Below are 25,942 nucleotides of genomic sequence, written 5' to 3' on the forward strand. Positions count from 1 at the left end.
TTTCTGATAATAGTTAAGACAAAGCTAAGAAAACCATCATCTAGATTATTGCTTTTCACCTCAGCATAGATTTAAATCTATCTCGTGTCTTTGGTTAGTAAGCTGTGAAGTGTCTACCTTGGAAAATGCTAATCCTGTTCCCTCACCCATCCCTCTACCCCTGCTATGTGTTCCTGTCCCCTGCCTTTGGGTCTGCGGTAGCGGTTACACAGTGTTGAGGTAAGTGGGAGCTGTGCTGTGATCTGCTGGAAGGTGTTCTGTGGGCGAGCTTGTGTTGAACCAGGAGGCTGATACAACTCATCCTGTGGCTGTAGAAGGAGTAGAGCTCAGGAGAGAAATGAGAGTTGAAGGAAGGAGCAGGACTTTCCCTTTAGCAGAAATGGCAATTAAATTGAAATAGATGTAATGGAAAACCATGGCCATGTGGACCCAGTGCAGTATAGTTTGCATTCCTTTTCACTTTGAAAGTGACACTCAAAATGTTATGGATGAGTGCTAGAGTGTAGTTTTCCTTACTTTTTTTTTCCAAACAATAAGCCTTCCAGTTTCTTGTATTGTAAAAATACATTTAGTAAAAGAAATTGACAATCAACATATTGCAGTATTTAATTCTGCCTGGTTAATAGTAAAAGCTGTTAATATTTTGGGGGAGAAAAAAAATCAAGGTTACCCCTGTTTCAGCTGCAGCTGGTGGGAACCAAGAGAAGTGTACTCGTGTACACATGATTCACTTTTTGTTGAATCACTGGATTGTTACATTATCTGTGCAATCAGAAGATCTTCTCCAATGTTTGAATAGAAATAACGAACCATTTTGCAGTTGGTAGCTTTTCTTTGGTTTGGAACAAGTGCAAGACTCGAGCTTTCTCACAGGTTTAGTAAGCATATTCCTCAGCAGGAGCTTGAAATCTTTTGTCAGCTTGGAAAGTATTTAAATTTGCCATTCTTCTAATATTAGCTAATCAAATTAAATATATCTTAGACTAATTACGTTAGAGATGTTCCTTCCAATTACATTTTTACAGTGACCATTTACATGTACTTTGGAACGAAGGGAGTGCTAATGCTTGTGCTGTCAGTTTGGATCATGTTGTTTCCTTCTAGGAAACACCTCTGTCACCTGCTGTTGCTTAGACTGTTCCTGCAGTCCCTTCTGAGTTGCACCATGGTGAGTTTTCTCCCCAGGTGTCCTTTAACCTGGCAGTGCTTCCACAGTTAGTCTGGAAGCAGTGATAATAGCAATGTGCAACCCAGGCAGAGCGACATGGACGTGTGTCCTTTCTTTGCTGGCCTGATCCTTCAGTGCTAAGCTGGCAGGTCTTGTGCTCTCAAGTTCCTTCATGTTGTCCCTTCTGCTTCTGCACAGAGTGCATACCTCCAGTGGCCTGCACACAGTGCATGCCTTCAGTGTTAGGCTGTGCGAGGTCCTGTGTTGAGCTGTGGGACAGATCTGTTGTTCTCTGGTATGCCTCAAGAAAATATTTGTAGAAAATCTTAACTAAAGGCTTAATGTTTCTTTGGGCTGGCAGGGGCATTCCAGGGAGAGGGATCTGTGATTTAGTCTTCCCAGCTGCCTCTGAGGGTGCCAGGGACTATGGCGATGCTGAGTAGGTAGCTGTGTGCAGGACAGCCTCTGCCAAGGCGCAGCCAAAAAGCCTGTCGGGTGGGGTGGGGTGAAGGGGACCGTCTGTGACGAGGCCTGTGGGTGAGCCAAGTGTCTTGAAGGCACAGGGGTTAGAAATGAGTTAGGAATTGATGTAAATACTAAGTGGTATTGGTGGCCAGGAGGGGGCTAGCCACGGTCAGTATGGGTGGGGCATAGGTCTAGCTTGGCTGGGGAACGGGGCTTGCTCCTTGAAGCAGATGGTGAAGAGGCTACCAGTGGCAGCTGTCACTTTGTTGCCAAGTTCCAAAGTGTAATACCTCTAGTAACAGAGATTAATGCTTATGTTAAACTGTGTAATGTGTGGAGATGTACAGTTTTCTTAAAAAGGGGGAGGGAGGATGGTTAATAATAATTTTAGTAGCTTTACTGTGTGTATTTGAGACTGGAAAAAAAGAGTGAGAGAAGCATCAGTGCTGTGCTGCTTGCCGTTTTATTAAATAAAGGGCCAAAGCCTGCTTTTTGCTTGTGCCAGTAGCTGGTTTTTGTAGTGTTGATACAATAGTAATAGAGTCAGAATACGGTGCTGTCAGCCACTTCATATATGCTGTATGTATCAGAACCTAGCCTTCAAGCCAGCTGAGTGTCCCTTTAATCAATTTAATAAAGAAAAGGTGACTTGGGTTACACACTGGTGAGACCTTTCACTGTATTTTTGGAAAGACTAGCAGCTAAGTATTACAGTTAACGGTTAATTCCATTACTGTTTCCATACAAGGTGTCTGGGTAAGTGCATTGCCTGCCACGAAAGCTTATCCTTATTAAAGTGAACAAGGAAAATCTATTAACAGAGGAATTTTTCCTAGGGCAATGTTTTGAAGAAAATGCAAAAGTAACTTCAGAATAGTTGACAAACAACACTTCTAAAATATGTAATTTCTCTATGTAAACTACAATTTTAATTTAGCAAAATGTCTGTGTAGTCAAGTTGCCTTTCTTCTGGAGCAGTAAGCAAAGTGTTCATGGAGGCCTTTCAGTGCCAACACAGCAATCTGACAGTAAGCTGAGAGGGAGGAGAAGGCATTGCATTGTGTATTCAATTAATTGTCAGTGGTGATTGTTTAGATGTTTGCCTCGTGCTCTTCTGCATCAAACAGGCCATCCTGAGCAGAATTATTTTGTTGCAGTGTCTACAGGCCCTCTCAGTATTGGGGCCAGGTTGATATTGTTCAGTGGTCTTAACTGACTTTTCTGGAGCTAACATTGTCTACTATTAAGTTAAAGAACATAATTTTTCTAGAAATCTCTACTGTTTGTGCTTGTAAGGTGTCAGACATCTGTTTCTCCATTAGAAGTTGGCATGTTGCAGGACAAAATGCATACTAGTCTGGACACTAATACTGTAACTGGTTGTTCCAGCTACGGTTGTATACAGTTTAGTAAAACATCAGAACCTGCAGTTTGTCATGCTTATTTAGAGGGGACAAAAGATGCCTGGTGTTCAGAATAATGCCTCTTAATTTTACTTTCAGTAAGGAGGTTCTGGTTGTTTTCTTTCACAGTTAAAAAGACAGGATTAGTCTACCTGTTCTGATTTTCATTATAGATATCAGTTAATGGTGGATGTAAAGTTGGCTGTTTCCACGCTTGAGTGAGTCTCCATTTTTGTTATTTTCATATCTCCTTAACTCTGAGAACTATTTTTCCAGTGTGTGAAATAGAGGTAGTTCTTGCAAATATCTGAAGGATAGCATCCAAATATCTTCCTTGTTTATACACTGCTAGTCATTTTTCTGACAAGCAGAGCTTCTAGCTGACACTAGTTGGAAAATTGCATCAGCTTAGGAAGACTCATAGCTGTTAAGATCTGAAAGCAACATAAAGTCCTAACCTCACTGTGTTAAGCATAGAATGTTACTGTTACTCCATTATCTATCCCGTTAACTTATACATGAACTATACTGTGCTTTTCATAGCACTTTTTGAATTAAAGATTTCAACTGATAGATACAACTTCTTCTACGGTTAATTTTTATCACTTGTTAGACTTGTGTTTCTGCTCTGAAACTAACTTTAACTTCTGCCACAAAACTATTTCATGACAGTTTCTGGCCATAGGTTACTTGAAATAATTTTATGAGGTTAACTTTGAACATGCATTTCTGAGGTCAGTGTATTCTGAAGACTTTCTTGCATTTACACATTTTTAAGTAGGTAAAATAGCTCGAACAAATTTAACCAGTCATGTTGTAAAGAAACAGTTTGTCCAGAAATGCTTTTAAAGTAGTGTCCTTTGGTCTGCAAGTGTGAACTGTGGTCTTCTTCCAGTCATTATTGATTCTTGCAATACTAGGATCATCATGACTCCCTAGTCACGAGTACTACAAAAGGTAGATAATCAACTCAGATTTAAAAAATATTTTTGCACTTTAAAATGAGCCATTGTCTGTTATGTAGCTTGCACCTTGTCCTCTTCACTCCACCAGCCTGGGTTGGGGGTACTAATAGAATATAGAAAAGAACACTTTGTCTAGCTTGTTCTATAGCTAGTTTTGGTTGGTGTACTGCTTTCTATAGGTGAATTGGTAGTGGTGAGCTTTTAAGGATGGCTCCGAAGGAAGATAAGTTACATGATATTTGGGTCATGTCCCATACCTAAGTGGTGCTGCAAAGAGTTTAAGGGGTAACTGTCACCTGGGTCATAAAGGTAAAGGGGTAGTTCTGGAGTGAACGAGGTTTACGTCCTGAAGCTGTTAGAGCTGTCATCATGGTCTTAACTGTGGAGCTTTAAAAATAAATGTGGAGTTGCAAAAGTGATTTAAGTGCTTAGAAAGATGGCATTCACATCTAGTCTGGAGGGCAAGATCATGAGTTTAGAAAAGAGAAAGTTGTACTAGACAATACATGAAGTAGGGATTGGTTGAAGTCCTGGTTTGACGCAGTGTGATTTGGAAATGTCTGGCTTTTGTTGGTTTGAGGAGGTGGATGATTAGAAAATGTTGTTTGTGCTATGGGCATGACTTGTAGGTTTAGGATAGTGGAAGAGAGAACTGTGGAGGAAGTAACTTGTGTAGGGAGAGGCAATGATATCTCCTTTTCCAAGCTCTCTCAGCATCGTTAGCACAGCTGCCAGGAGGTTTTGTTAGGGAGACCTGGTTGCACTGTGGTGTAAGTCAATAGTATGCTTAAGGAGTTAAAACTAATGCTTAAGAGTTCGTAACTGTGACTATCTTGCTACACTGCTGCACTTCGAAGAACAATCCTAAATGTATTTGGAGATTACAGTTGTGCAAGGCAGAGCTTAGAGGAATATAGAGGGGCTGATAACATCAAAGGCTACTGAGAATACCAACAAGAGTTGTCCTCAGCTCTAAGCAGGTAAAGATTGTGAAAAGATATACTGAGAGTAGGCTTTTTGGGCCATTGGATATGGGTGCTAGTTTGGGGGAAATGAGGAAAGGAGGCATGAATAGCCCAACTTAGAATTGGGAGGGAAAACTAACGCAGGAGTGTTTGTGCTAGTCTTTATAAAAAAGGAATATTATTTCCTTGCCTATATTTGGTGTTTTTAGCATCATGTTAATCTTAGCTTTTATGTATTTCTTCATGTCTCCTTATTTCTTGCAATGCAGAGGAAGCCAAATCTCCAAGTAGACTTTTACGTATTTAGTCTAGGTGTGTTATTTCTGTTTTTTAATAAAATAGATATTGTTTGATCTGGCTGAGCAAGGTGAGTTTGTAAAGGTGGCTTCCTAACATTATTAATCTATCCATTGATCTTCGCCTTAGCATTTAAGAGACAGGAACAGATTTCTTCCAAGTTCTCTGTAGAGCTGTACTTATAAGGAATGTTTCCTCTAGAGAAGAGGAGGTTCAAGGAGAGATACCAATCATGACAGACTTAAAACATTACAGCAAAAAGAGAATGAACTGTTCTTCACCAGCTGCAAAGAACTTTGAACAAGATCAGAATGTATGAAGCTAAGAGACTAGAAAACACTTTCAATAGTAAGCATGAGTGAAGACTACAATGAATTTTAAGAGCTTGCCGTTTCCCTTGGATGTGCTTTTTTGAGAACAGCTGTACAAACTGTCTGAAGCAGTTTTGGTTTTGAAGGATCCTTGAGGCCTTTGTTGGTTTGTCTTCCATGACTTAAAGCACATACTATTCACAAAATTCTGAAAATTGCAGTAGTTTTTGATCCATTTAATATTGATTTTTTAAAATATAATTTTCTGTATTGACTTGACCAAGAAATTCTCATCTTGGCATCAGATTTTTCTGCATAAAAGTGGTGATTGACAATACTTGTTGGTTTTTGTTCATTTCTTTTCTGAGTCTTGGAGCACATATTCCAGTTTTGCTTAGGATAGATATATGTTGGAAGGTTACCTTGCTTATTTCACTTTTTAAAATACTTGCCACATATTATGACAATTACTAAAATCTGATGCGTGTTTACTTAGCCTACTTTGAAATGTTCTGAACTGTATTGACACAAATTACTTCCAAAATAATTTATTGTAATTTCCACTTTTAAGTGTATAGCACAAGTGTGTGTTGAATGTTCTTGCCTCTTGCATTATTAGCAATTTCATGATCTGTAGCTAGAAGTCAGTGTAAATTGCTGGTAAGGCTCCTCTTTTTTCTTTGAATTTCTCCAATTGCTTGCTGAACCCAAGCATGTGAGCTACTACCATCCACATGATCCTCTGACAAGGGGTTCAGCAGGATGGGCTTTTTGTATCCTTTAGTTTTGTTTTGGTTTTTTTTGAACCTGTTATGGCCTAATTTGATGCCTTCCAGCTCTTGCTCTGTGGGAGTTGCTGCATTGCCATCCTACGTACCAGTCATGATTTCATAGTTATATTCCTGTTCCTTTCCCCTCCAAATTCTGTGTATTATGGCTGAAGGATAATAAGGTATTTAGCTATTTTTATGTGGAAACACTTCCGTACTTTCTTCCTATGCATTATTTTGCTTCTTATGGACACTGAATCTTCTTAGTCATTTTTGGCCCCAGAGTCTGTCTACCTACAGTTTCCTAATTGTTCCCTGTTGCCTCCGGATCCCCGGTGATGGTTAGCTCATCCTGAGGTTCGTTCTGGCTGTTGACAAGGACGGTGTCCCCCCATCCCCATTTCCTAGTACGGTTCTAGTTATAGCTTTCAGCGTTTTCCCCACTGTGGCTTTTAGGGTCCCATCATCCCCCCTCACCCAGGTTCTTCAAAGGCTGTGTGAATAACGGTAGGGTTGTCTCCATGACCTGTACAGCAGTTGGACTGGATCTGTGGTCTGTTCAGTCCTACTGCAGTCATCTCTTCTGTAGTGGTCTGGCTCTCCAGACCACTGGAGAAGTGGGAAGTCTTTCAGCTAAGAAGCCAAGCGAAGTTTGTTATGCTGCTGGCTCTTCTGATCACCAAGCTGAAAGCTTGCAGATTCTGATAACTATTGACAAGATGATAGAGGTTTAAATGTTAAAACTGTTCTACGTGTTTCCTGAAAACTAGAAACCTGACTGGATCAGCAAGACCCAAATTACCTCCCTTGCAGAGGGAGAGCTGCTGTTGTATGCATGGCCCTGTTGTCTCTGCTCAGTGCAGATGAACTGCCTCTGGCCCCACAGATGGCTGGAGAAGGTTTGGCAGGATTGAAGAGGTGTGGGGGAGAGGTTTGTGTTGCAAGGTATGTGGGGAGGATTTGGGGTAGCAGAGTGGGAGGACCAGAGGACACATGCAACGTAAGCCATGAGAAAAATCAGATCTTCAGTGCTTAATTGCTTTTGTGGTTAGTGTGATGCAGGTAACTTGTGACTTAATTCTTGTACTTTTTTTATGTCTGTCTCCCCTTGAAGGGAAAGAAAACAGTTTGAGTGACATTTGGAATGCTGTTAATTTTGAAAGTGAGGCTTAGCATAAAAAAGGGACTAGGAGTAATGGGTATAAAATGTCAAGTGGAGGACTGAGGTGCTTACCCCTTGTCTTTATGTATGAATAACATACATATGTTGTAAGTGCTGTGGCCAGTTCCAGATAGCCTTTTCATGCTGGTCCTCTGAGCCAAAGAGGTAAGAATAGCAGAGTGCTAGGCTTGGTTTAATTTTCGGTGACAAACAAAACGTTTCTTTAACTCTTCTCTCTTGTTCTGTGGGGGTTAAAGTTAGTGTTTGGGTCTGTTAGTAACAGCTTTGTATTAAAACTAGAAAATTTTGAAATATACAAAAATCCAGCATCCCCAGCTTTACCTAACATAATGTTATCCCCATTTTGAGCCTTAATGATAGTAATTTCTTGCAAGATTTAAAACTTTAACTTGAGCAACTTCACTGAACTGAAATGAACCTGCTGATAAAATTGCATGTATTGCTGTCTTTTAATAATTGCTTCTGTTTGAGGACAGGCCAAGTCATAGCTGAAGAACTTTGGGCCCTTAAGACTTAAAAGCTGCTGTTTGTTTTTGAGGTTGCTGTTTACTTTGTTTTGCATGGACCTGGGCAATGATGAGCATTTTTAGTCTCTCTGCATTCTACTGAATGCTTTCTGAGAGCAAGACGAGGTTATGTGCTTCTTAGTGACATCTTTGCCTAGCTGCTTGATTCTCCGGATACTTTACCATAAGATACCAGGAGGCCTGGCCCACAGATCACAGCTGGGAGAATGTCCTTGGCCTGCATATTACCCATGGACTATAATTTAGTCCTTTATCACAATACAGTTGCTAAGGCTCAAAGCCTTTAACTTTTCCCTTCTTCAGATGTGTGCAGAATATGGTAATGCTTAATTTTTGTTCTACAAGTGGGACCTGCAGCATTAAATGATCTGAAGGAATGTAAAGAGTCTGTGGCAAAAGTTCAGCAAATATCAAATCCCACTAGTGTGCACTAGCAATCCTATCACCTCCCTTCTTGAAATAGATATGCAAACTTTCTAATTTACAAAAGAAAACATGGGTGTTGCTTTTCAGATAATTCACCATCACATGAATATGAAAGGATTGTGTGTCTTGTGTGAATGTTATAATAATGAATTTCTATAGAGAATTTTATAATCAACCCCACCTCCCTCAAATGTGGTCTGAAGCAGTGAAGGAAAGTTATTTACAGTAATTGTCTATTTAATTCTTATGTCTGAATCTGGGGGTGAAAGCAATTAGCTGTCCTTTAGGCCTTGAGGAGGAGGAGTTAAACCCCAACAGCGCTGTGGCTGGCAAAAATGCTCTTTTGCCAGGAACGCTGACACTTTTAGCTAACTTTCAAAAAAGTGCATTTGCTCCAACTGGTGTTTTTTGTGGGGAGGGGAGGCTAATTAGGTCAGCAGGTTCTGTTACCTGGTTTGTGCATATTTTAATTGGTGTCTCAGCAGCAAGCAATTCCTTCTGCCATACTGTGAAAACGGTGGAATTTAAAAAGGGATTAGCAGATCCTCTTGCTAGGACGACTGCTCTCTCATGTTGCAGCCTTGCATTGAAGGGACGTTGTCTTTTTTGCTCCCAGTCCCCTGCAGAGCAAAAAGGTTTGTCGGATTCAGGCGAGGACCCCCAGGGAGAGGTTGAGCCCCCCCACCATGGTCTGGGTCACAAAGAATCAGCTGGTGAGCGCGACTCTGAGCACCCTGCTCCCGCTGTTGCCTCAGTCAGTGCTACCCTGAGTCCCGCTTCTGAAGCGCAGCTTGCTCCTATTCAACAAGAACTGGCAGGGGTAAGTGTGAACCTACCAAGTACTTCTGCTGCTGAGGGGATTAAAGAAAAAAGTCCCGTCTACTAGGAGGAGTCTGTTACTGTTAACTTTAGGTAGTGCAGCTCACTATCTGTCTGGTTCTTTGATCTCAAATGTTAGTCCCCTCTAAGCTGTTGTTTCAATTAGTAGAAATGAAAATTGTTTGGGACTCCCTAGTGGGTGTAATTATAGAAGGCACATCAAGTATTAATTTTCAAATTTAGGGTGTAAACTGTGTGTTTGCTAAGGATAAGAGCTCTTTTAAATGAGTGAGGAAGTGGGTATACGAGGGATTTGCTTCAAGCAGTTAAAGGAGGATTGTTTATTCCCACTGAGCCATAATGCTGCAGTTTGACAAAGTGAGCAGCTAATGCTCTGTTTCCACTGTATATAAACAGGAGCTTGTCATGCCAACCTGTAATGTACTTAACAGATTAAAAGCAGCAAGAAAGATGCTAAAGCAGAATTTTGAATTTTGGTACTGGGGCGGGTGGGGAATCAGTACCTTGAGGTAGGAAAAGCTGTCAGTGCTGTTGACTTAAGATTTTTCTACTGATGGTGCAGCAAAATATTTTTTGAAAGATTAGATGACTAAACTGGTACCATACAGTCTTTCAGAGCAATTTTAAGTGTTTGTAATCTTTCTGGTTGGTGGACCGTGTTTTCTTGGTGCAGGTGAGTGTCACTGCTCATTGTGACCACGCACACTAGGAATGTACTCTTTGATAGATCTTTGCCTGTTAAGGCTGCTGCACACAGTACCTGCGCCCTTTTCTTGCACTAGTATTTTTTTGCCAAGAATGGGCTGCTTCCAGTAAACTCAGTACTGAATGGGTTGTCATGACAAGGTACAAACAGATGTAGGTTAAGCACCTTTTGGTGTCCAGACTGTCAGGTGTTGCTTGATGATCTGCTGCAGAAATTTTTTCTATTTCAATTTTTTTGCAATGTTAATGTTTTCAAGGGTTAATATTTTAAAATATAGCTGGTAAATGTAGTCACAGACTTTTATGTCAGTTTTCTATCATTTGAAATTGCCAGTGTTACTAGAATTGGCCAAGAGAACTGTATTAACCAGACTTTCAGGAAAACTGCAGCAAGTGGTCATTATCTTAGACTTGTTCTTAAAGAGCTGAAAATCTTACCCCAGTTAACCCAGATCTGAAAAATTTAAGAACCAAAAATGCTGTTGGGAAATGTATGTAGGAATTCTTGCCTGTGCACAACAGATAACTATGCGTCCTGGAACTTTACTCCATTCACTTCAAATTTATGGAATAGTACAGTGCTCAGTATAGGCACATAACTGGCTGTCGTATGCACTGGCAAGCATTCTTCAAATTATCCCAGTTTCTTAAAGTAAAGGTGTCTCTTACCTTGAAATACACAGGAGGTTGATGCATCTTCCAAGTGCTCATACTGGTTTGCTGGAGCAGAAAGTTTCATGTAATCTTCCCGGGGCCCTGGGAAGATAGGTGAATTAAGACTGAGTTCTGAAGAAAGAGACACTGCATGTTTCTTGTTTACTTGGTATTGTTTGTACATGCATGGGCAGATATTTTTGCTGAGACATTAACACGGTGTGGCCAGAGATACGGCCTCTTGCAGAGCTGATTATGACATCTTGACTTTGAGCTGTCTAACCCAAGCCAGCCTACAGCAGCATGCAGCTGTGCCAGCAGGACTCCATTGTTTAGGAGGTTCTGGAACAGCTTTTAAGCAACAGCTGTGGCAATTCAATAATGTGTATAAATGTGCAGTGTCTGGATTGCAGACTTGCTGTACCATGCTCTGAAGTCCTTTATATATGACTTTTGCGTCTTAGATGTATCTTTCGAAGATAAACACTGCAAGTGTGCTCTTACAGATTTCACCTAATTACGTTGTCCTTTTTTTGCTTTACCTGAATTCTCCCTTGCCTTCCCTATTTCTGCTTATTATTGTGAATAAACAAAAACTGACACATTTGTTGAAGTTTGTGTGAGTTCTCAGTTTGTTGTAACAACTGTGTGAGGAAGTAATGGGTGTAAAGAAGCAGTGTTTGTACTTCAGTGTGGGTTGGTTAACTACTTTCATTTGCACTTTTAAAAAGCAGTTCGTAGCCTTTAAAAAGGTAATTTGGTTAATTAGAAACGAGTCAGAATTGTAGGAGCCTCTATTTAGAAATAATTGTAGCTTTTCTGTAGCTGGATTTCTAAAAGTAAGGGGAAGAGGGAATAAGTGAAAGGTGGCTTTTGTTCTTAAAAAATGAGGAGTAAATTGTAGGTTGGATTTTGATCTTACTGGTCTAAATGTCTCTTCAGCTTCTAATTTCAAAGAACTGAATGGAGAGAAGTTGAGTCACCTTAATGGTTCCTTATAGGATGAGGTGGTCCTGGCTTTCACTTCTGTTGTGTAGTATACTTGTGTAAAACATCTATTGCTGTAAAGTACAGATTGAGTAGCCTGGAAAGAGAGGCCTGAAATGGAAAGGCTGGACTGCTGTTTATTATCACTAATTGTAATCTTGCTGGTTTTTTCCAGTCTGTCAGGTAAACTGTTTGTCAGGCATATATTCCCCCTATTTTTGTCTAGTCTCCCAGCTTCTCTCAAATAAGCAACACTGGTAAGCAACTTCTGGCTGCGGCGGTAACTTACTTCATTAGCATAAGCTTCATTTTCTTATACAGTATATCGGTGTACCCCCACCCCCCTGTGCCATCTGCCTTTAACTCTATCAGGTTTGACCAAAGATGCTGAGAGGTATGGAGATCTTGGCTCTGGATTCCTCTGTGGTCTGTGGGTAGAGGCAGACTAGAGAGGAGAGAAAACATTTCACTGCCTCAAGCATTTGACTTCTCACTACAGGTTATTCCACATTGCTTGTCATCTAGGTAGGATCTGTGGGAAGTCAGGCTTCATTAGATCATGTGTGTACAGCTTTATTCTCGTGAAAGCCTTTCTTCTAATGGTGAAGGATTTAGGAATGCTTTTCAAGATCTGCAAGAGCGAATTGGTCATTGGTGAAAGCACTATTATAGTGAGAAACCTTGAGATTTAGCCAAGGTTGAGGAGACATGATAGGTGAATGCCCAAGTAATGGGGAGTGAATATTGACAGCAAGTTTTTTTTTTTTTAATAAAAGCAAGGAAACAGTGGTGTGTCTCTCTTACTGGATGCAGAGTATAACAAAATTAAAAACCAGTTCGCAGTAGTGTTGGTAGCTCTGCAGTGGAGTAACTCGTGCATATTCTCACTCATTTGAAAACAGAAAATTGAACCTGAGTATCTTAAATGCTCAGGCAGGAGTTTTGGTACTGAGGTAGACATAAATGAGGTTCTTTGGCCTGTCTGTGCTTAGGGATCAACCTAAGGGGTTATGACTTTTTTCTTCCCTGGCCTTTAAATTCCTGAGCCTATGAAAGATTTAAATATGTTGTTGCATTTTTCTGGTAGGAGTTATTTGCAAGGTCTGTTCCAAGTTCCTCAAGTAATAATTGACAGTGTGAGCAGTGTGTGACTGGGTAAGGATGGGAGGTAGGATACCAAATGATCTTTGATACCAAATCATCTAGATATTTAGATGCCTGTGTAGGAAAAAATACATTTGAGAGAAACGGAAGTCCTTTTTTACTTCTGTGCAGCATCTACTTTGACTAGGGTTGGCAATGTCAGTAACTGCTGTAACATTTGTCATGTGGGCTCTTGCATAGCTTTAATCTCCTAAAACTCTTGGACTAGGAAGCATGGAAATAATTTGGAGAGAGTAGATACTTAGCTCTGCTTTGCCCTCAGTAGGTTACAGAATTGGTTTTGGATATTGCCCACTAGATGTAGTGATGGTATATTTAGTTGTGCTTGCATCAGTTGATGAAATGACAGTGATGTGATAATTTGAAGCTTGTGCTATACAGGTTTGACTTTTCTTTTGTCTGTGTTACTTGAGCGTTGAGAATACAGCACATACTAGTAACAGCTTAAAAAGTTTTTGAAGTTCAGGGGGAAATCATGTGTTGATTTTTAAGGATTTTTGCACATAGAGATCTGCAGTTCCATTCACGCAAATTTTTTACCAAATGGTTTCCTTTTCCTTTCAGGAGTTTTGCTAAAAATTGAAACAAATTGCTGGTATATGTGACAACACTTTCTGTGCAAAATAGATTTTTTTTTTTTTTTCTGACTTCAGATGCTGGATGCTGAAACAGATAGATGACATCATGGTTTTCCACTTTAGCCTTATCTTTTGGGAAACTAGTGTGTGTTGGCAAGGGAGATGCCTAATAAGATCATCTTCCAGTAGAGTGGAGTACTTGACCTATCATGTAGGAAGAGCATGGATCATGAAATACAGTATTAATGCAATTGGGCTGATAGATATGTGTGGATGTGGGGGGGTTGTGTTCCAGAACTCAGTAGCTTTTCATTCCCTTTGCTAAAGGTTTCAAAAGTACTTGACTAGGATGCTAGTGAAGTAGCTATATTTTTCTATTAATGTAAAACAAAACAGAAAACCCCTTAAACTTAGTTGCATAGGCAAAATGCAGTGTAAATGGGTTTTTATTAGCCTTGAGTGAAATACTGATAGTATAGTAGTATCTAGATTCTAAGTACATGCAGTGCTAAATAGAAGTTTTGTACTTTCTGGTATTCTTATATCCAAGGTACGTCTTTCAGCTGATAGTCCTGTGCAGCCTTAACCAGTCCTGTTGTGTTGCCCGATCCTTGTATGTCTGCCTGTTCTCCATGCCGAAGTATGACTAGTTGCAGTGGGGAAGGACGGGCGCTGGGGCTGCAGTGGGCTATGTCCGTGAGCTGGCGTTCCTCCCCAAGTCAGCCAAGTTCTGAAGTGAGACCGTGAAGGCAAGGTGTCCGTCTGTGTGTCCTGGGGCAGGAGTGGAATGAAAGGGTAGTGTTGGGCTAGGGAGAAGGTCCAGTTTGTCAAGAGGCTTTGTAGTGAGATGGAGGTGCTAAAGCTGCCCTGGTCACCTTGCATAGTGAAAGGAATCCATCATGGGATTACGTTTTGCAGGAACAAGGGAAATTATATCAGCTGAGGAACTGGCAGAGCAAGTAGAGAGACCTAGAAATCCTCAGAAAAGATGTAAAACTTTTGTTCAAAGACTTTTTGAATATTGAGATAGTTGGTATCCTGCAATGCTTCCTGTTTTGTTCCTGGTACTGTGGAAGATGCTAGGAGACTATCCATTGCTAATTCCTGTCAAAATATCATAGTACTAGTTTATAGAGCATGCTTTGAAAGACATTCCTCCAATGCTGTCCTTTTGTTGAAGGAACTGATGTCACTTACATTAATTAGGAAAAGTGCTTTGGAATGAACTCCCAAATAATGGGTATGTTCATTATGAGCTTGGAACTTCTATGATGTTTTAAAAATCAAACCAAACTTGAAAATTGTCATTTTCAGATTTTCAGTATATAGAAAATTATAACTGTAATTGTTGCATAGTCTCTAAGGATGTCAGTGCTTGGATATGAATTTTCAGGTATCTTACTTGTAAATGAAATGTTTTGCATTAATCTTATTTAATAGTATCTGGGTGAAATTCAATATGCCTACATGTAAGTCATAAAAATAATGCTTTCCCTTGAGTCTGTAACATTGACAGGAAAGAAAAAAATCTCCAAACTGCTGATTAAAACATTTGGATGTATCCAAAGAGATTGAAATGTTCAGTATGTGATTTTTATTTTGTCACTGTCATCTGATTTCAGAGATCAGCAGATGGATCAAGTCCGGAAGAGGGAGATGGTAAGAGACTTGATTGTAAGATTAAAAGCCACAAGTATATGCGTCTCCTGGATTTTGTGCACTTTCTCTAATTGCTTTTTTTCTACAGAATCTGATCGAGAGGATGGGAGCTACTGTCCACCTGTAAAGCGTGAGAGAACTTCATCCTTAACTCAGTTCCCTCCTTCTCAGTCAGGTAAATGTTGTTACAATATTATATGAGGTGGGTTTCCTTCTTACACTTTTTTTCCAATCATGTCAGCAGTCTTACTGCTGTCGGCTATGCTTTGGTTTAAGACCACAGCAACCGTGTACTCTGACTCTTTCTGTGGTCTGTGTTAGCAAACTCAGTGAAGCCCAAAGGAGTTGATAGGTATGTTTTTTAAATACTTTCTGTCTGTAAGTTTATATATATTTGTAGTTTCAGCTTTTAATCTTCCACTGTTAAATTGAAGAATTTACCAGAAATCTCTTTGATTTGTTGTGATCACGTCACTTCTTAACCTATTTACATAAATGCTACCTTTTTCTTAGTTACCCTGCTGCCAGGCAAATCTTCCAAGTCTTGGGTCGTGCTTAAGTTGTTTATTCCTTTCCTTTTCTCCCATTCCTTTTAAAGTGGAGAGGATTCAGTGCTTTTTCAGAATCACAGAATCGTATAGGTTGGAAAAGACCTTTAAGATCATCGAGTCCAACCCTAAACCTAACACTACCAAGACCACAACTACACCATGTCCCTAAACACCTCATCCAAACATCTTTTAAATACTTCCAGGGATGGCGACTTAGCCACTTCCCTAGGCAGCCTGTTCCAGTGCTGGACAACCCTTTCAGTGAAGTAAAATTTCCTAATATCCAGTCTAAACCTCCCCTGGTACAACTTGAGGCCATTTCCTCTCGTCCTATCACTTGTTACCTGGGAGAAGAGACCGACCCCCACCTCTCTACAACCTCCTTTCAGGGAGTTGTAGAGAGCAATAAGGTCTCCCCTCAGCCTCCTCTTCTCCAGGCTAAACAACCCCAGGTCCCTCAGCCGCTCCTCATCAGCCTTGTGCTCCAGACCCTTCCCCAGCTCCGTTGCCCTTCCCTGGACTCGCTCCAGCCCCTCAATGTCCCTCTTGGAGTGAGGGGCCCAACACTGAACACAGTATTCGAGGTGCAGCCTCACCAGTGCCGAGTACAGGGGCACGATCACTTGCCTAGTCCTGCTGGCTGCACTATTTTTGATACAAGCCAGGATGCCATTGGCTTTCTTGGCCACCTGGGCACACTGCTGGCTCACATTCAGGTGGCTGTCAGCCAGCACCCCCAGGTCCTTCTCTGCTGGGCAGCTTTCCAGCCACTCTTCGCAAGCTTGTAGCGTTGCATAGAACATTCCCACCTGGCAAATGCAAGAGAGAATGACCACTGCCTGTTTGTGTATACAGTCAAGGCAGCGAAATCAGTGGGAAGGCTGGGGTAAATTCTTGCAATTCACATAAATGGGAATGGTCATGTTTGATATTTGTGTTCACCCACAGGATCGGTTTCTGAAGTTTAGGCCTTCTCTCTTCACAGACAATAAGAAGTTTTTAGCTTTGGTTGAGTATTATTTTAGTTAAGGTGTCAGTGCTTGGGGCAGGTTTGGAGACTTCACTACTTTGTTTCTGTTGTCTTAGTTGAACTTAAGGAAATGAGAAAAATATTCCTCTAACATACAGCACATTTGGGAAGTGTGACTAAAATATGAAAATGTAGTTACTTTGCTTTTAATTTTAAAGAAATAAGTGACTATGGAATTTAAAATGTAGTTGCTGATATTTTATGGGCACAGTATTCTCATTTCATACCACCAGTGCTAGTCAGGGGAAGAATCCCTTCTCCTTAAGATCTAGATTTTCTGGCATGCAACTTAGCGGGTTTCAAGGTGCAGTCCTGTTAATTGAGTACGGTTCAGGGGACCAGTGTTGCTGCTGTCTGCTTGTTGATCACTCTTAGTAAAAGAACGCTGTCTGCACAAAAACAATGAATAGGATTTTTTGTCTGTAGACTTTGTTAGGATAACAGAACGTGTGTAGCCTGTTAGGAGCTTCCTTATTTATTGGACCTTATATTCCTAGGTTCCCTATAATCACTAACTCTTCTAGTCTGTAATGCCCTTATCTTTTGAGATTAGAATCTCTAAAATCTCAGATTTTGGTTAATGCTAACATTTGTTAAGAAGTGGAGGAAAACAATTTATTTGGCTCTTTCATGGTTAAATGCTGGATGTTTCGGGAGTCCAGTATACTTTCTCAGCATCTGCTTGGCTAATGCACTTTGACTGGATATGGTCATTAATTCCCTGTTTGACTCCCTCGTTCTCTTCTGATATGTGTTATTGTCAAGCAGTGACAACTTTGGTTGGAATTGCAACTTCCATAAAGGCTTCTTTGAATGTTGCTGACAGTATTCGATGGCCTCGGTTTACGGAATCTTTCATTTCCAAACCTCTTAAATTTTTTGTGGGGTTATGTTTCTCTCAAGGGTAGGGAAATTTTGCTTATATGAAACCTGCGTCATGTTTAAGCTTAAGGCAGACCATAATAAAAAGAGAGAAGGTGGAATTAAAGGAAAGAAGCAAATACAAAAAAAAAAAAATCTAAAACTTAAATACAGAAAGCAAGTGCTGCATCTTTTAGTATAACAGTGTTCAGAGATGTGTTTCCTTTCTCTTTTCAACATACTTAATCTTCTTCCACAGCCTCATAAAAGCTAAAAGAGCTGATAAATATTGTTATACTTTACCTCATGCAAGATGATCTGTTGGAGACAGAAAACCCCAACCTGCTATTGTTGCCTTGTGACTCTTGATGCATCTACCTCCTGCTCTGATCGTCGTATTTCATAAACTGCATTGTCTGTGATTCTTGGTACAACACCAAAAGTACTTCAATTGCTGAACAGGGCCTTGACCAAACTCCCTATTACTCACTTCTCTAGGTCCCAGCAAAGGGTGGAAAAGGAACGCTGTCCTCTGTCTGTTCCTTTCAGACATTTTTTGCTCTTTTGTTGACTGTTATGCTTCTTAAGTGTGACATCTGCAAATACTCTGATGTACTCTCTGTTTCTGTAGACTTTTTGTCCTTGCAGGACAGTTCAAACATAAGTTGCCTAGCTCTTAGTGCAAACTGTGCTATCACTCTGAAGCCTTTTGAGGAGCCCAGGTGTTAGCTTCCACTATTTAGCAGGTATTACACTCCTTTCTGCCCTCTCTGCAGAGGCCTTTTGAAATGTTATATGTATTTTATAATGATATTATACATTCTAACATCACTTTAAATTCCTAGTTCAGATACAATTCAGACCAGGAATCCTGTGTTTATCTTCCCTCCAGAGTAAAGGAAATTTGCTCTTTCTCTGTTTCAGGAGAAACTAAGGGGATTTTATGGACAATGATCTGCTTACTTCTGTGGCTGTAATACTGTTTTAGTTTAAAAAGAAAGAAAAACCTAAAATAAACAAAATAAATGACTAGAAAAATCGTTTCAGTTTGCAGCCTCGATATGTCTGGGAACAGTTTGTAATTAAAAACAACATACACAACTTTATATTTTTCTCTTTCCTTGACTGCAGTAACAAAGAACAATGTCTTTATGCCATCAAGCTTCTGTGAACCCTCTACAGGCAATTCTGACTCGGAACCAGGTGAGCTTCCTCGTTTTTCTGCTTTTTCTCAGTGAACTGCTGTCAGGCTGTCACGATCCAAAGTTCTCTGATACTTCAGAAGTAAGACCCTATCTGGGAGAATGGAAGTGGTGATGGTTCTGATCTTACAGTTGTTCTCTTGCTCGCTTCATTGCTTGATTCATGCTTGCTGGAGGTAATTAAAATAACAAATATGAAAATTCATAAATGCTTTGGGATTGGTGGTGGAAGGCTGCAATACGACTCTATGCCCACCTGTTAACCTGAAGATAAAACTTAAGGGAAATTTTCATTTATCTAGTTTGGATACTGGGTTTTTTTATATCGAAAATCAAATCAACCATAATCTATGGACATGATGTTCAACCATGACCTGTGAACCCTGTGTTGACAGTACCACTTACTTTGTTAATCACCATTGTTCTGTGGTTTAGTTGTGTTGGTATTGCTGTATAGCACATTGTTATCTTGTGCTTAAATGGCATGAGAATAATAAAGTGCAGTAAGATGGTAAGGTGCTGAGTTGTCTTATTCTGAGCACAGCCATTACTCCCCTAAAAGGAAATATTTTATAATTATACCTTGTAAGTTGTTAGGAACTCATTTTGTAATAGCTGTGGATTTATGAATATTACTTTTTTGAGATTTTGTTATCTAAAAGCCTTACCTGTAGTGAGTACAACCAAAGGAATTTCTTTTACCTTCATACTATAAAAGCATAAGGTAAAAGCTAATGGAATTACAAGAAACTAGTATTAAGCAATGAAGTTTAATCTTAATTTATGATAATTAGCAGTTGAGTGCTTGTTAGCTGCTGTCATGTTCAGTCATCCTTTTGATTGTCCTTTCTTTAGTTTGGTTCTCACTTAAAACCTGTATTACGTACGTCTATTAAACCTCTGTTAAGTCCTTCACAGAAGGAACTCCATTTCTCTTGTGAAAACAGTCTGCTTCATGTTTCTCCTGAAAAACAATTTTGAATTTTTTTCTTGCAACAGTTTGTGTTTCTGTCTGATGTATATTTGGTGTGATGATCACTGAAGATTTAGACTTCTTTTGGAAGAAGGGAATTTGTTCTTCGGAAATCTCCTTATGACTTTGGATATTTATAAAACTTGTGGGTTGTTGCAACGGGGAAAGCATAAGGAATTTTATAACTGAATGTATGAATTATGTTACAGCTATGTCCTTGTAACTTTGTATTCTGCTTCTAGAGGAAAAGAGCAGTGGATTCCGGCTGAAGCCACCAATACTTATTCATGGTCAGGCACCTAGTGCAGGTGAGTTCAATGTTTTCTGCAGCAGTACAAAGAAACCAGTTGAAGCACTTTATTTAGGAGTTTCCTCAAATTGCTGTTGTAACTGGAAGGTGACAATACCTGTATTTATGCAGGAAAAAAAACTTGTATTCTCCAGAGTGGTTATGCCCATATCCACTGTGTAATGTGTATAGACATATCCAAATTTGGGCTTGGATCAGTCACGCATTTCTGAAAACTATCTCCCAGTTGTCTCTGCTTAGCATGCTTCGATTCAGTTCTTGGAGTAGTCCTGGGCTCCATGAACTCAATTCCTTTGGTAACAAACTGTAGCAAAAGGGGTGCTCCAGGAGTGCACTGAACAAGTTCCAGCCGTTAATGGGCACTCAGTCTGGGACCAGGCCAGAGCCAAGTCTGAAGTGGTGTTCGCTCCCCACTTCCTCCTCTCCCTGGCTTTTGACAGTAGTGTGGATGTCAGGTCCTTGATCCTACCTGTTCTGCTGTACAGTTTGACTGTATGGCTTGGCTCTTACTGAGTTTCCTGTTTGCTGATGTAGACCTAGCCAGTATGGAAAAGACGTTAATATTACAGCTCCTTAGGAGTTTGAGAGAAAACCAAACCAAAACTATTTTGGTAATGGAAGTTATTATTTGAGATATATATATAGATAGATAGATATATGGAAACTGTTTGTCATTTGCAGGAAGAGTAGTAAATTTAAAAGAAGAACAAGATTTTTTTGAGCTGACATATGAATGTTTGAACTTAGGATAGTTGTATTTCGGGTGTTGTCATGTCCTTAGAATATGGGTGGCCTGAAATGGAACTACTTGCGGAATATTCAGCTGAGTTGCTATGAGTAACTTCTGTTGCGGTATTTATTGGATCAAGAGTTCATCTTTGTTTTGTTTAATGAAGAAAACTGAACCTTCTAGTATTGCTGTAACCTTCTAGAGTTGATGTTAAGATTTTTTTTTATTAGGTTGCTTAAAGTCAGTTGGCTTTTTGAATCAGAGCGGAATTAAAGAGTTGTAGTGCTGTGTATCTTACTATAGCAAACCAGAGGCCAGGTTAATTCAAAAAGCCAAAAGGTTGTTAAATGAAACAACATGTAAGATTATTATACTACCAATACATGTGATTGTATGAAGAATGAAAAAAAAAAAAATCGTTTACCAGTACCTGGAAATTACTTCCTTGGAAGGAGAAAAGAAGACTTGGAATGTTTAGTTGAATAGTATGTCAGTGAATAACTAGGATTTGCTTGTGTACTGTTCATTTCTCTTACATTTTGACTTTTATTTCTGAGTCATTGTCATAAACTCTTCTTCTGTGCTTTCCTGGATAAGGTAGACATTATATTTTAAAGTGTCTTTTAAGGCTAGGAAGTTGTCTTCTCTATTTGGGACTAATTCTATCTTGAGGCTGAGGGATGGGAAAGAAGGGGGTGGAAGACTTTTAAATGTCTGGTTTTCCATTGCATGTTCTGTTGGAAGCAGTTACAGACAGAGAAGATTAGATGAAGTTGAATTTTTCAACTTTAAAATTTTATAGCTCTTGAAAAACCTTTGTACTTGCAGGTCTCCCTAGCCAGAAACCGAAGGAACAGCAGCGAAGTGTGCTACGTCCAGCAGTATTACAGGCACCACAGCCAAAAGCTTTCTCGCAGATGGGTAAATAATACTTTTGCTTTCTGGAATACTGCAGAGGGAGAACAAAAATACAAAATCTGTTTAGTGTAGCAGTTTGTTTTTACTCAGCATCTGCCTTTGTTTTGCTAGGTTTCCCCTTTCAAAAAAGAAGCATCTTAAATGTTAAGTATATCTGTGTTACATAAGGGATAACACTGTTGAACCTTCAGTTTTTGTATAGGATGGCTGTCTGACATTGCCAGGCCTCTTAACTTTGGTGTAGTACATGCTTGGGTTTTGGAATAAAAAGTCTTTTGAGGCTGACAGCATTGATCGTGGTGTAATAAGCTACTGCTGATCAATTGAACAGTAGTGGTAGACTTAAGCTAGCTGCACAGTGATGTAAACTGCCTAAATCACTAGGAGGAGGTGCCTCTAGGCTTGGGGACTGTTTTGGAGTTGGGACTTTGAGATACACTTTTAACTCTTAGTTTGGTCATGTATATTATGCTTATTGTATTGTTACTGAATTTGATATAGCTAATAGAAATAGGCATGATTGACAACTGGAAGATAAGGAAAAAAACCTGTTCAAGGTGTCCATGTCTCCTAAACTCCTGTGTTTCCCCAGCTCCCCTCCTTTTGTTATTTAGAAGTTCAGTTGAACTGAAACAGAAGTAACTTCAGTTAATGCTGAATCTGGCATAGAACCAAACATTTCTAGCTTGTCGTCTTGGTATGCCTGTTGGCACAGATTGGACTCTACAGAGAACTTAATATTAGGGTACAAACTTTCAATGGGAGTTCACTATGTAAGTAGCTGGATCAGTCCAAAGAGGAGCCCTGCTGGCTGTGAACAGTGTTTGATTGGAGCACGGTGGTTGCTTGAAGTTGTATGTGTTGAAGTCCCTGCAGCATTTGCATAGATGAAGCGACTTTTTGCTGACTTGGTTTTCTGTATTTGGAATTTTGATTCTGCTAAGAATTGCTGAATCGTGGTCCTCATGTCTCTTGCAAAATACTATGGGAACTCTGTAGTTTACATTGCAATGTTTCATGGACTTAAACAAGAAAACAGCATGCAATTTGCTATAGAAAATTTACTACTTTTAGGACAATCTAAATATCTAGAGAATTTATGTCACTTTCTCATTCCTTATTGCAGTTCTCAGCAGTGGCACCAATGGTGTAAATATCCCACCAGATTCTGCAGCCACATCGGAATCACTAAGTAATACAACACTGAAAAGTTCTGACTCTGAAGACAAGGTGAGTTGGAGAAGGATTGGAAGGTTGCTCAAGGTGGCAGACTTTAAAATAGTATTCTCTGAACAGAGTCTATTTGTTTTGTATTGTGAGTGCAGTTTCATCAGTGATAGCCTGCTTTTACCTATCCATACTATGGTAGTACAGTTTAGGTGTAGTAGTAGATTTTATACTGTCCTAATAGTATGCTATATATATTTACTAGCTTGAGAACTGTAACAAAGATTTACTGAATCCACAGTTTGAGGGTTTATCATACCTATTTTCCCTCACAAAAATACAAAAAAAATTGCTCAGTTCCACTTCTACTCTCATTGGTTCCTTTTAGTCCTTAGCTTTATTTCTAGTCTTGCTGTAAAAATATTACTGCTGCTTGAGTGATGCTGTTCCTGCCATAGACACTGGATTCCTGTAATTTGGGTGTCTTGGCTAGTGGACTGATAGAGTACTGCTTTTTCATCTGATCAGATTGCATGAAGAAATATATCTTCCTCCTTGCAGGTTCATCTCTTACTCTGTGTGCAGGGAGTGGGTCAGGAGAGTAGGGAATTGTTTTCTATGGGGGGGGGGGGGAAGCTGTCTCCTCCAGTGGCTGTCACCGGGTCGGTCTGGTGCTCCTGTCACGCCAGAGACTAAGAAGCATTTACTGAATTCCTGTTCCTGTCTGAAAAGGCTTTGGTTTTGAGCTAGGTGAACTGAGCAGTTTACATTGCACGTGTTCAGTCTTCCTTCTCAGATTATCTAGCAAAAAGCAATCCCCTGCCCATGTATGATGGCTTTACTGGTGGTGTCATGATTTCTAACAGTTAAATGTGGAATGTGTTGGGAAATGTGAGGATGGAAAGCATACAGACAACTGAAGTGAATGAGTAACAGAGACATTTAGAGACAGGAGCTGATAGTGGGTAAAAACCCAGAGGCAGCAAATAAATTCCCTACAGGAAATGGTGGAGGGAGAGTACAGGTAATGAGGGGCTGAAAAGCTTCAGCTAGAGGAAGAGGAACCTAAGTGCATTAAAAGTTGTTTATTCAGTATCTTGAAAAGAAAGTAATGAAATAGTTCCCTACGTGTTCTGTGCAAAGTGTGTCCAGTCCTTTCCTTCCTGCAGGTGTTGAGCTAACCGTTGGCATTTTAAGATATGTTGACTGAGAGCATGAGGAGGATGCTTGGGGATTTTGAGGGTGTGTGGGTTTTCAGTGCTTTTTTAGGTTTGGGTTTTTTTGTTAGCTTCATTACAGTGGGTTGCCTTTTGATGCCATGTTGAGCATAGAAGTAGTATTGTTAACAGTGCAAGAGTATGCAACAGTTTACTTGAAATTCAAATCTCAATTAATTTTGAAATCTGAATATCTAAGCAGAAGGACTTCAAGTGTGAATGGCTTTTTAAGGTTTAGTGAAAGACTACTGCCATAATTAAGTAGCAATAAGTAAATTAATTGCATGGATCAGTATGAAGTCTTTGTGGGACATGCTTGTTATTTCTGTGTATGTCATTAGGGAGACCCTCTATACATTTTTAACATCCAAAAGTCCTCTTGACTTTTTAATCAAAGTCCAGAAATACTGACCTGGGAGGAAGTTTTCTGATAAAAGAAACTGTAACAAAGATTTAAATCTAAAGCTCTTAAATCTATACGTTAAGGATCGCTGAAACCTAAATATTAAATGGTATAAAGCTTCATAACTGAACGTTTGCAATTTTACCAAGGAGTGTGGGATATTCTTCATTGTCTTGGCATTTGTAGTCGGGGTGGTCCATCTGCCTGAAGCTTTCTAGCACAGCCATAAGTAACTGGAGTTCATACAGTAGTGTTAAATGCTGGAGTCTCTCTGCAGAGTATTAGATTGCTTGATAAGAGTGAATGGTTAATTCTGGAATTAAGTTTCATATTGGTGATTGTATGTGCAGATCTGTGGCATAGATTTGATGTACCACAGAGAGAAAGCTTCCTTGTGAGGGCAAGTACATGGTATTTTGCAGTTATGTATGAGCCTGGTCTGCCCTTGTTAGAGCAGATGTGAGTCATGGTCTTATTTTACTGGCAGAAAAGATTTTTCTTTGAGGTCTCTGTCTTGTGCTTATACAAGGTAGCAGAGTGGGAATGTTCTCTATCTGGTGATTGTCCTACTCTGAGCATCTTTGTGGCAACCTGTATCTATTTGGGCTAGGCCTTGTCTTTGTCTTAAATCCCCAGGAAACTGTAGGAGCCCTAGGCAACATAGTCCTTAGCTACAAGCTACAGCCTTCTATTCAACCTCCCTTGACTGGTGGGAGAGTCTGGTGGCTGAAAGTCATCAGATGTGCAGGGAAGCTCGATAGGCAGTTGTTCAAGCCTATCATGCAGCCCTTGGCCTTTTTGGCAGCAGGGAGATACTGATCCTCATCCAGAAGGAGGAGGACCTGTTAAGGAGACCCTAGGCTAGTGATTTTTCCTTTTGTTCAACAGAGTGCTCCTTTACGCTGTCTACACCGTTCAGTGGTGGAGGACTACTCCCAGCAGGCAACACTGACCCATTTCTGTCTACCAGCAGAAAAAGGATATCTTTGAAATACCACAATTAGAATCTGAAGGCAGATGATACAGCTAGGTTATGCAAAGGTTATGTCCCTTAAACATAAAATGGGATTTGCAAAACTCCTTTGGACCCAATCCAGTGTTGTTTTCCGACCGCTTTCTTACCCCTGTGCAATATATGTGGAAAGTGCCATGGCTGGCAGCCCATCTGGAGCACCTCTAGACAACAACACTCTGCATGAGAAAATAACAGGAGGAATTGGAGATCTGTGTGCAGCGGCAGTTCTGTAACCTCACTGGGATCACAGAGACAGGAGGCTCACTTGGACAACTGGAGTACTGCATTGGATACATATGGGCTTTTTAGGCAGTAAAGCAGGAAAGACAAGAAGGGGATGGGTTCTGCTATGCTCAAAGAAGCTCTTGAATGCAGAGGCTTTGGTTTGGGTAAGGTGCTGAGTTGGTCAAGGCTTTATAGGTTAAGATCAGAGGGGAAGCCAACAAGGGGGAGATTAAGGTGAATCTGCACTAGAGTTGGACTGATCAAGAGGAGAAA

The 25,942-nt window shown here is 40.1% G+C and overlaps 1 protein-coding gene across 3 annotated transcripts in view; it reads left to right on the forward strand.

Moving 5' to 3' along the window:
* The window catches only part of RANBP3 (RAN binding protein 3), a 54,004-nt gene that overhangs the window by 10,916 nt on the left and 17,146 nt on the right, over positions 1–25,942 (forward strand). For 2 of the 3 annotated variants that reach the window (XM_075524528.1, XM_075524529.1), the window contains exons 3-9: positions 9,097–9,300; positions 15,031–15,067; positions 15,156–15,242; positions 18,641–18,712; positions 19,927–19,992; positions 21,553–21,645; positions 22,769–22,872. In XM_075524528.1, the coding sequence (XP_075380643.1) occupies positions 9,097–9,300; positions 15,031–15,067; positions 15,156–15,242; positions 18,641–18,712; positions 19,927–19,992; positions 21,553–21,645; positions 22,769–22,872 (663 nt within the window). The remainder of the gene's footprint in view (positions 1–9,096; positions 9,301–15,030; positions 15,068–15,155; positions 15,243–18,640; positions 18,713–19,926; positions 19,993–21,552; positions 21,646–22,768; positions 22,873–25,942) is intronic. The other variant, XM_075524530.1, reaches the window with a different exon arrangement.

The sequence above is a fragment of the Mycteria americana genome, chromosome 24 (genome assembly GCF_035582795.1).
Source record: "Mycteria americana isolate JAX WOST 10 ecotype Jacksonville Zoo and Gardens chromosome 24, USCA_MyAme_1.0, whole genome shotgun sequence".
Taxonomy (NCBI): Eukaryota; Metazoa; Chordata; class Aves; order Ciconiiformes; family Ciconiidae; genus Mycteria; species Mycteria americana.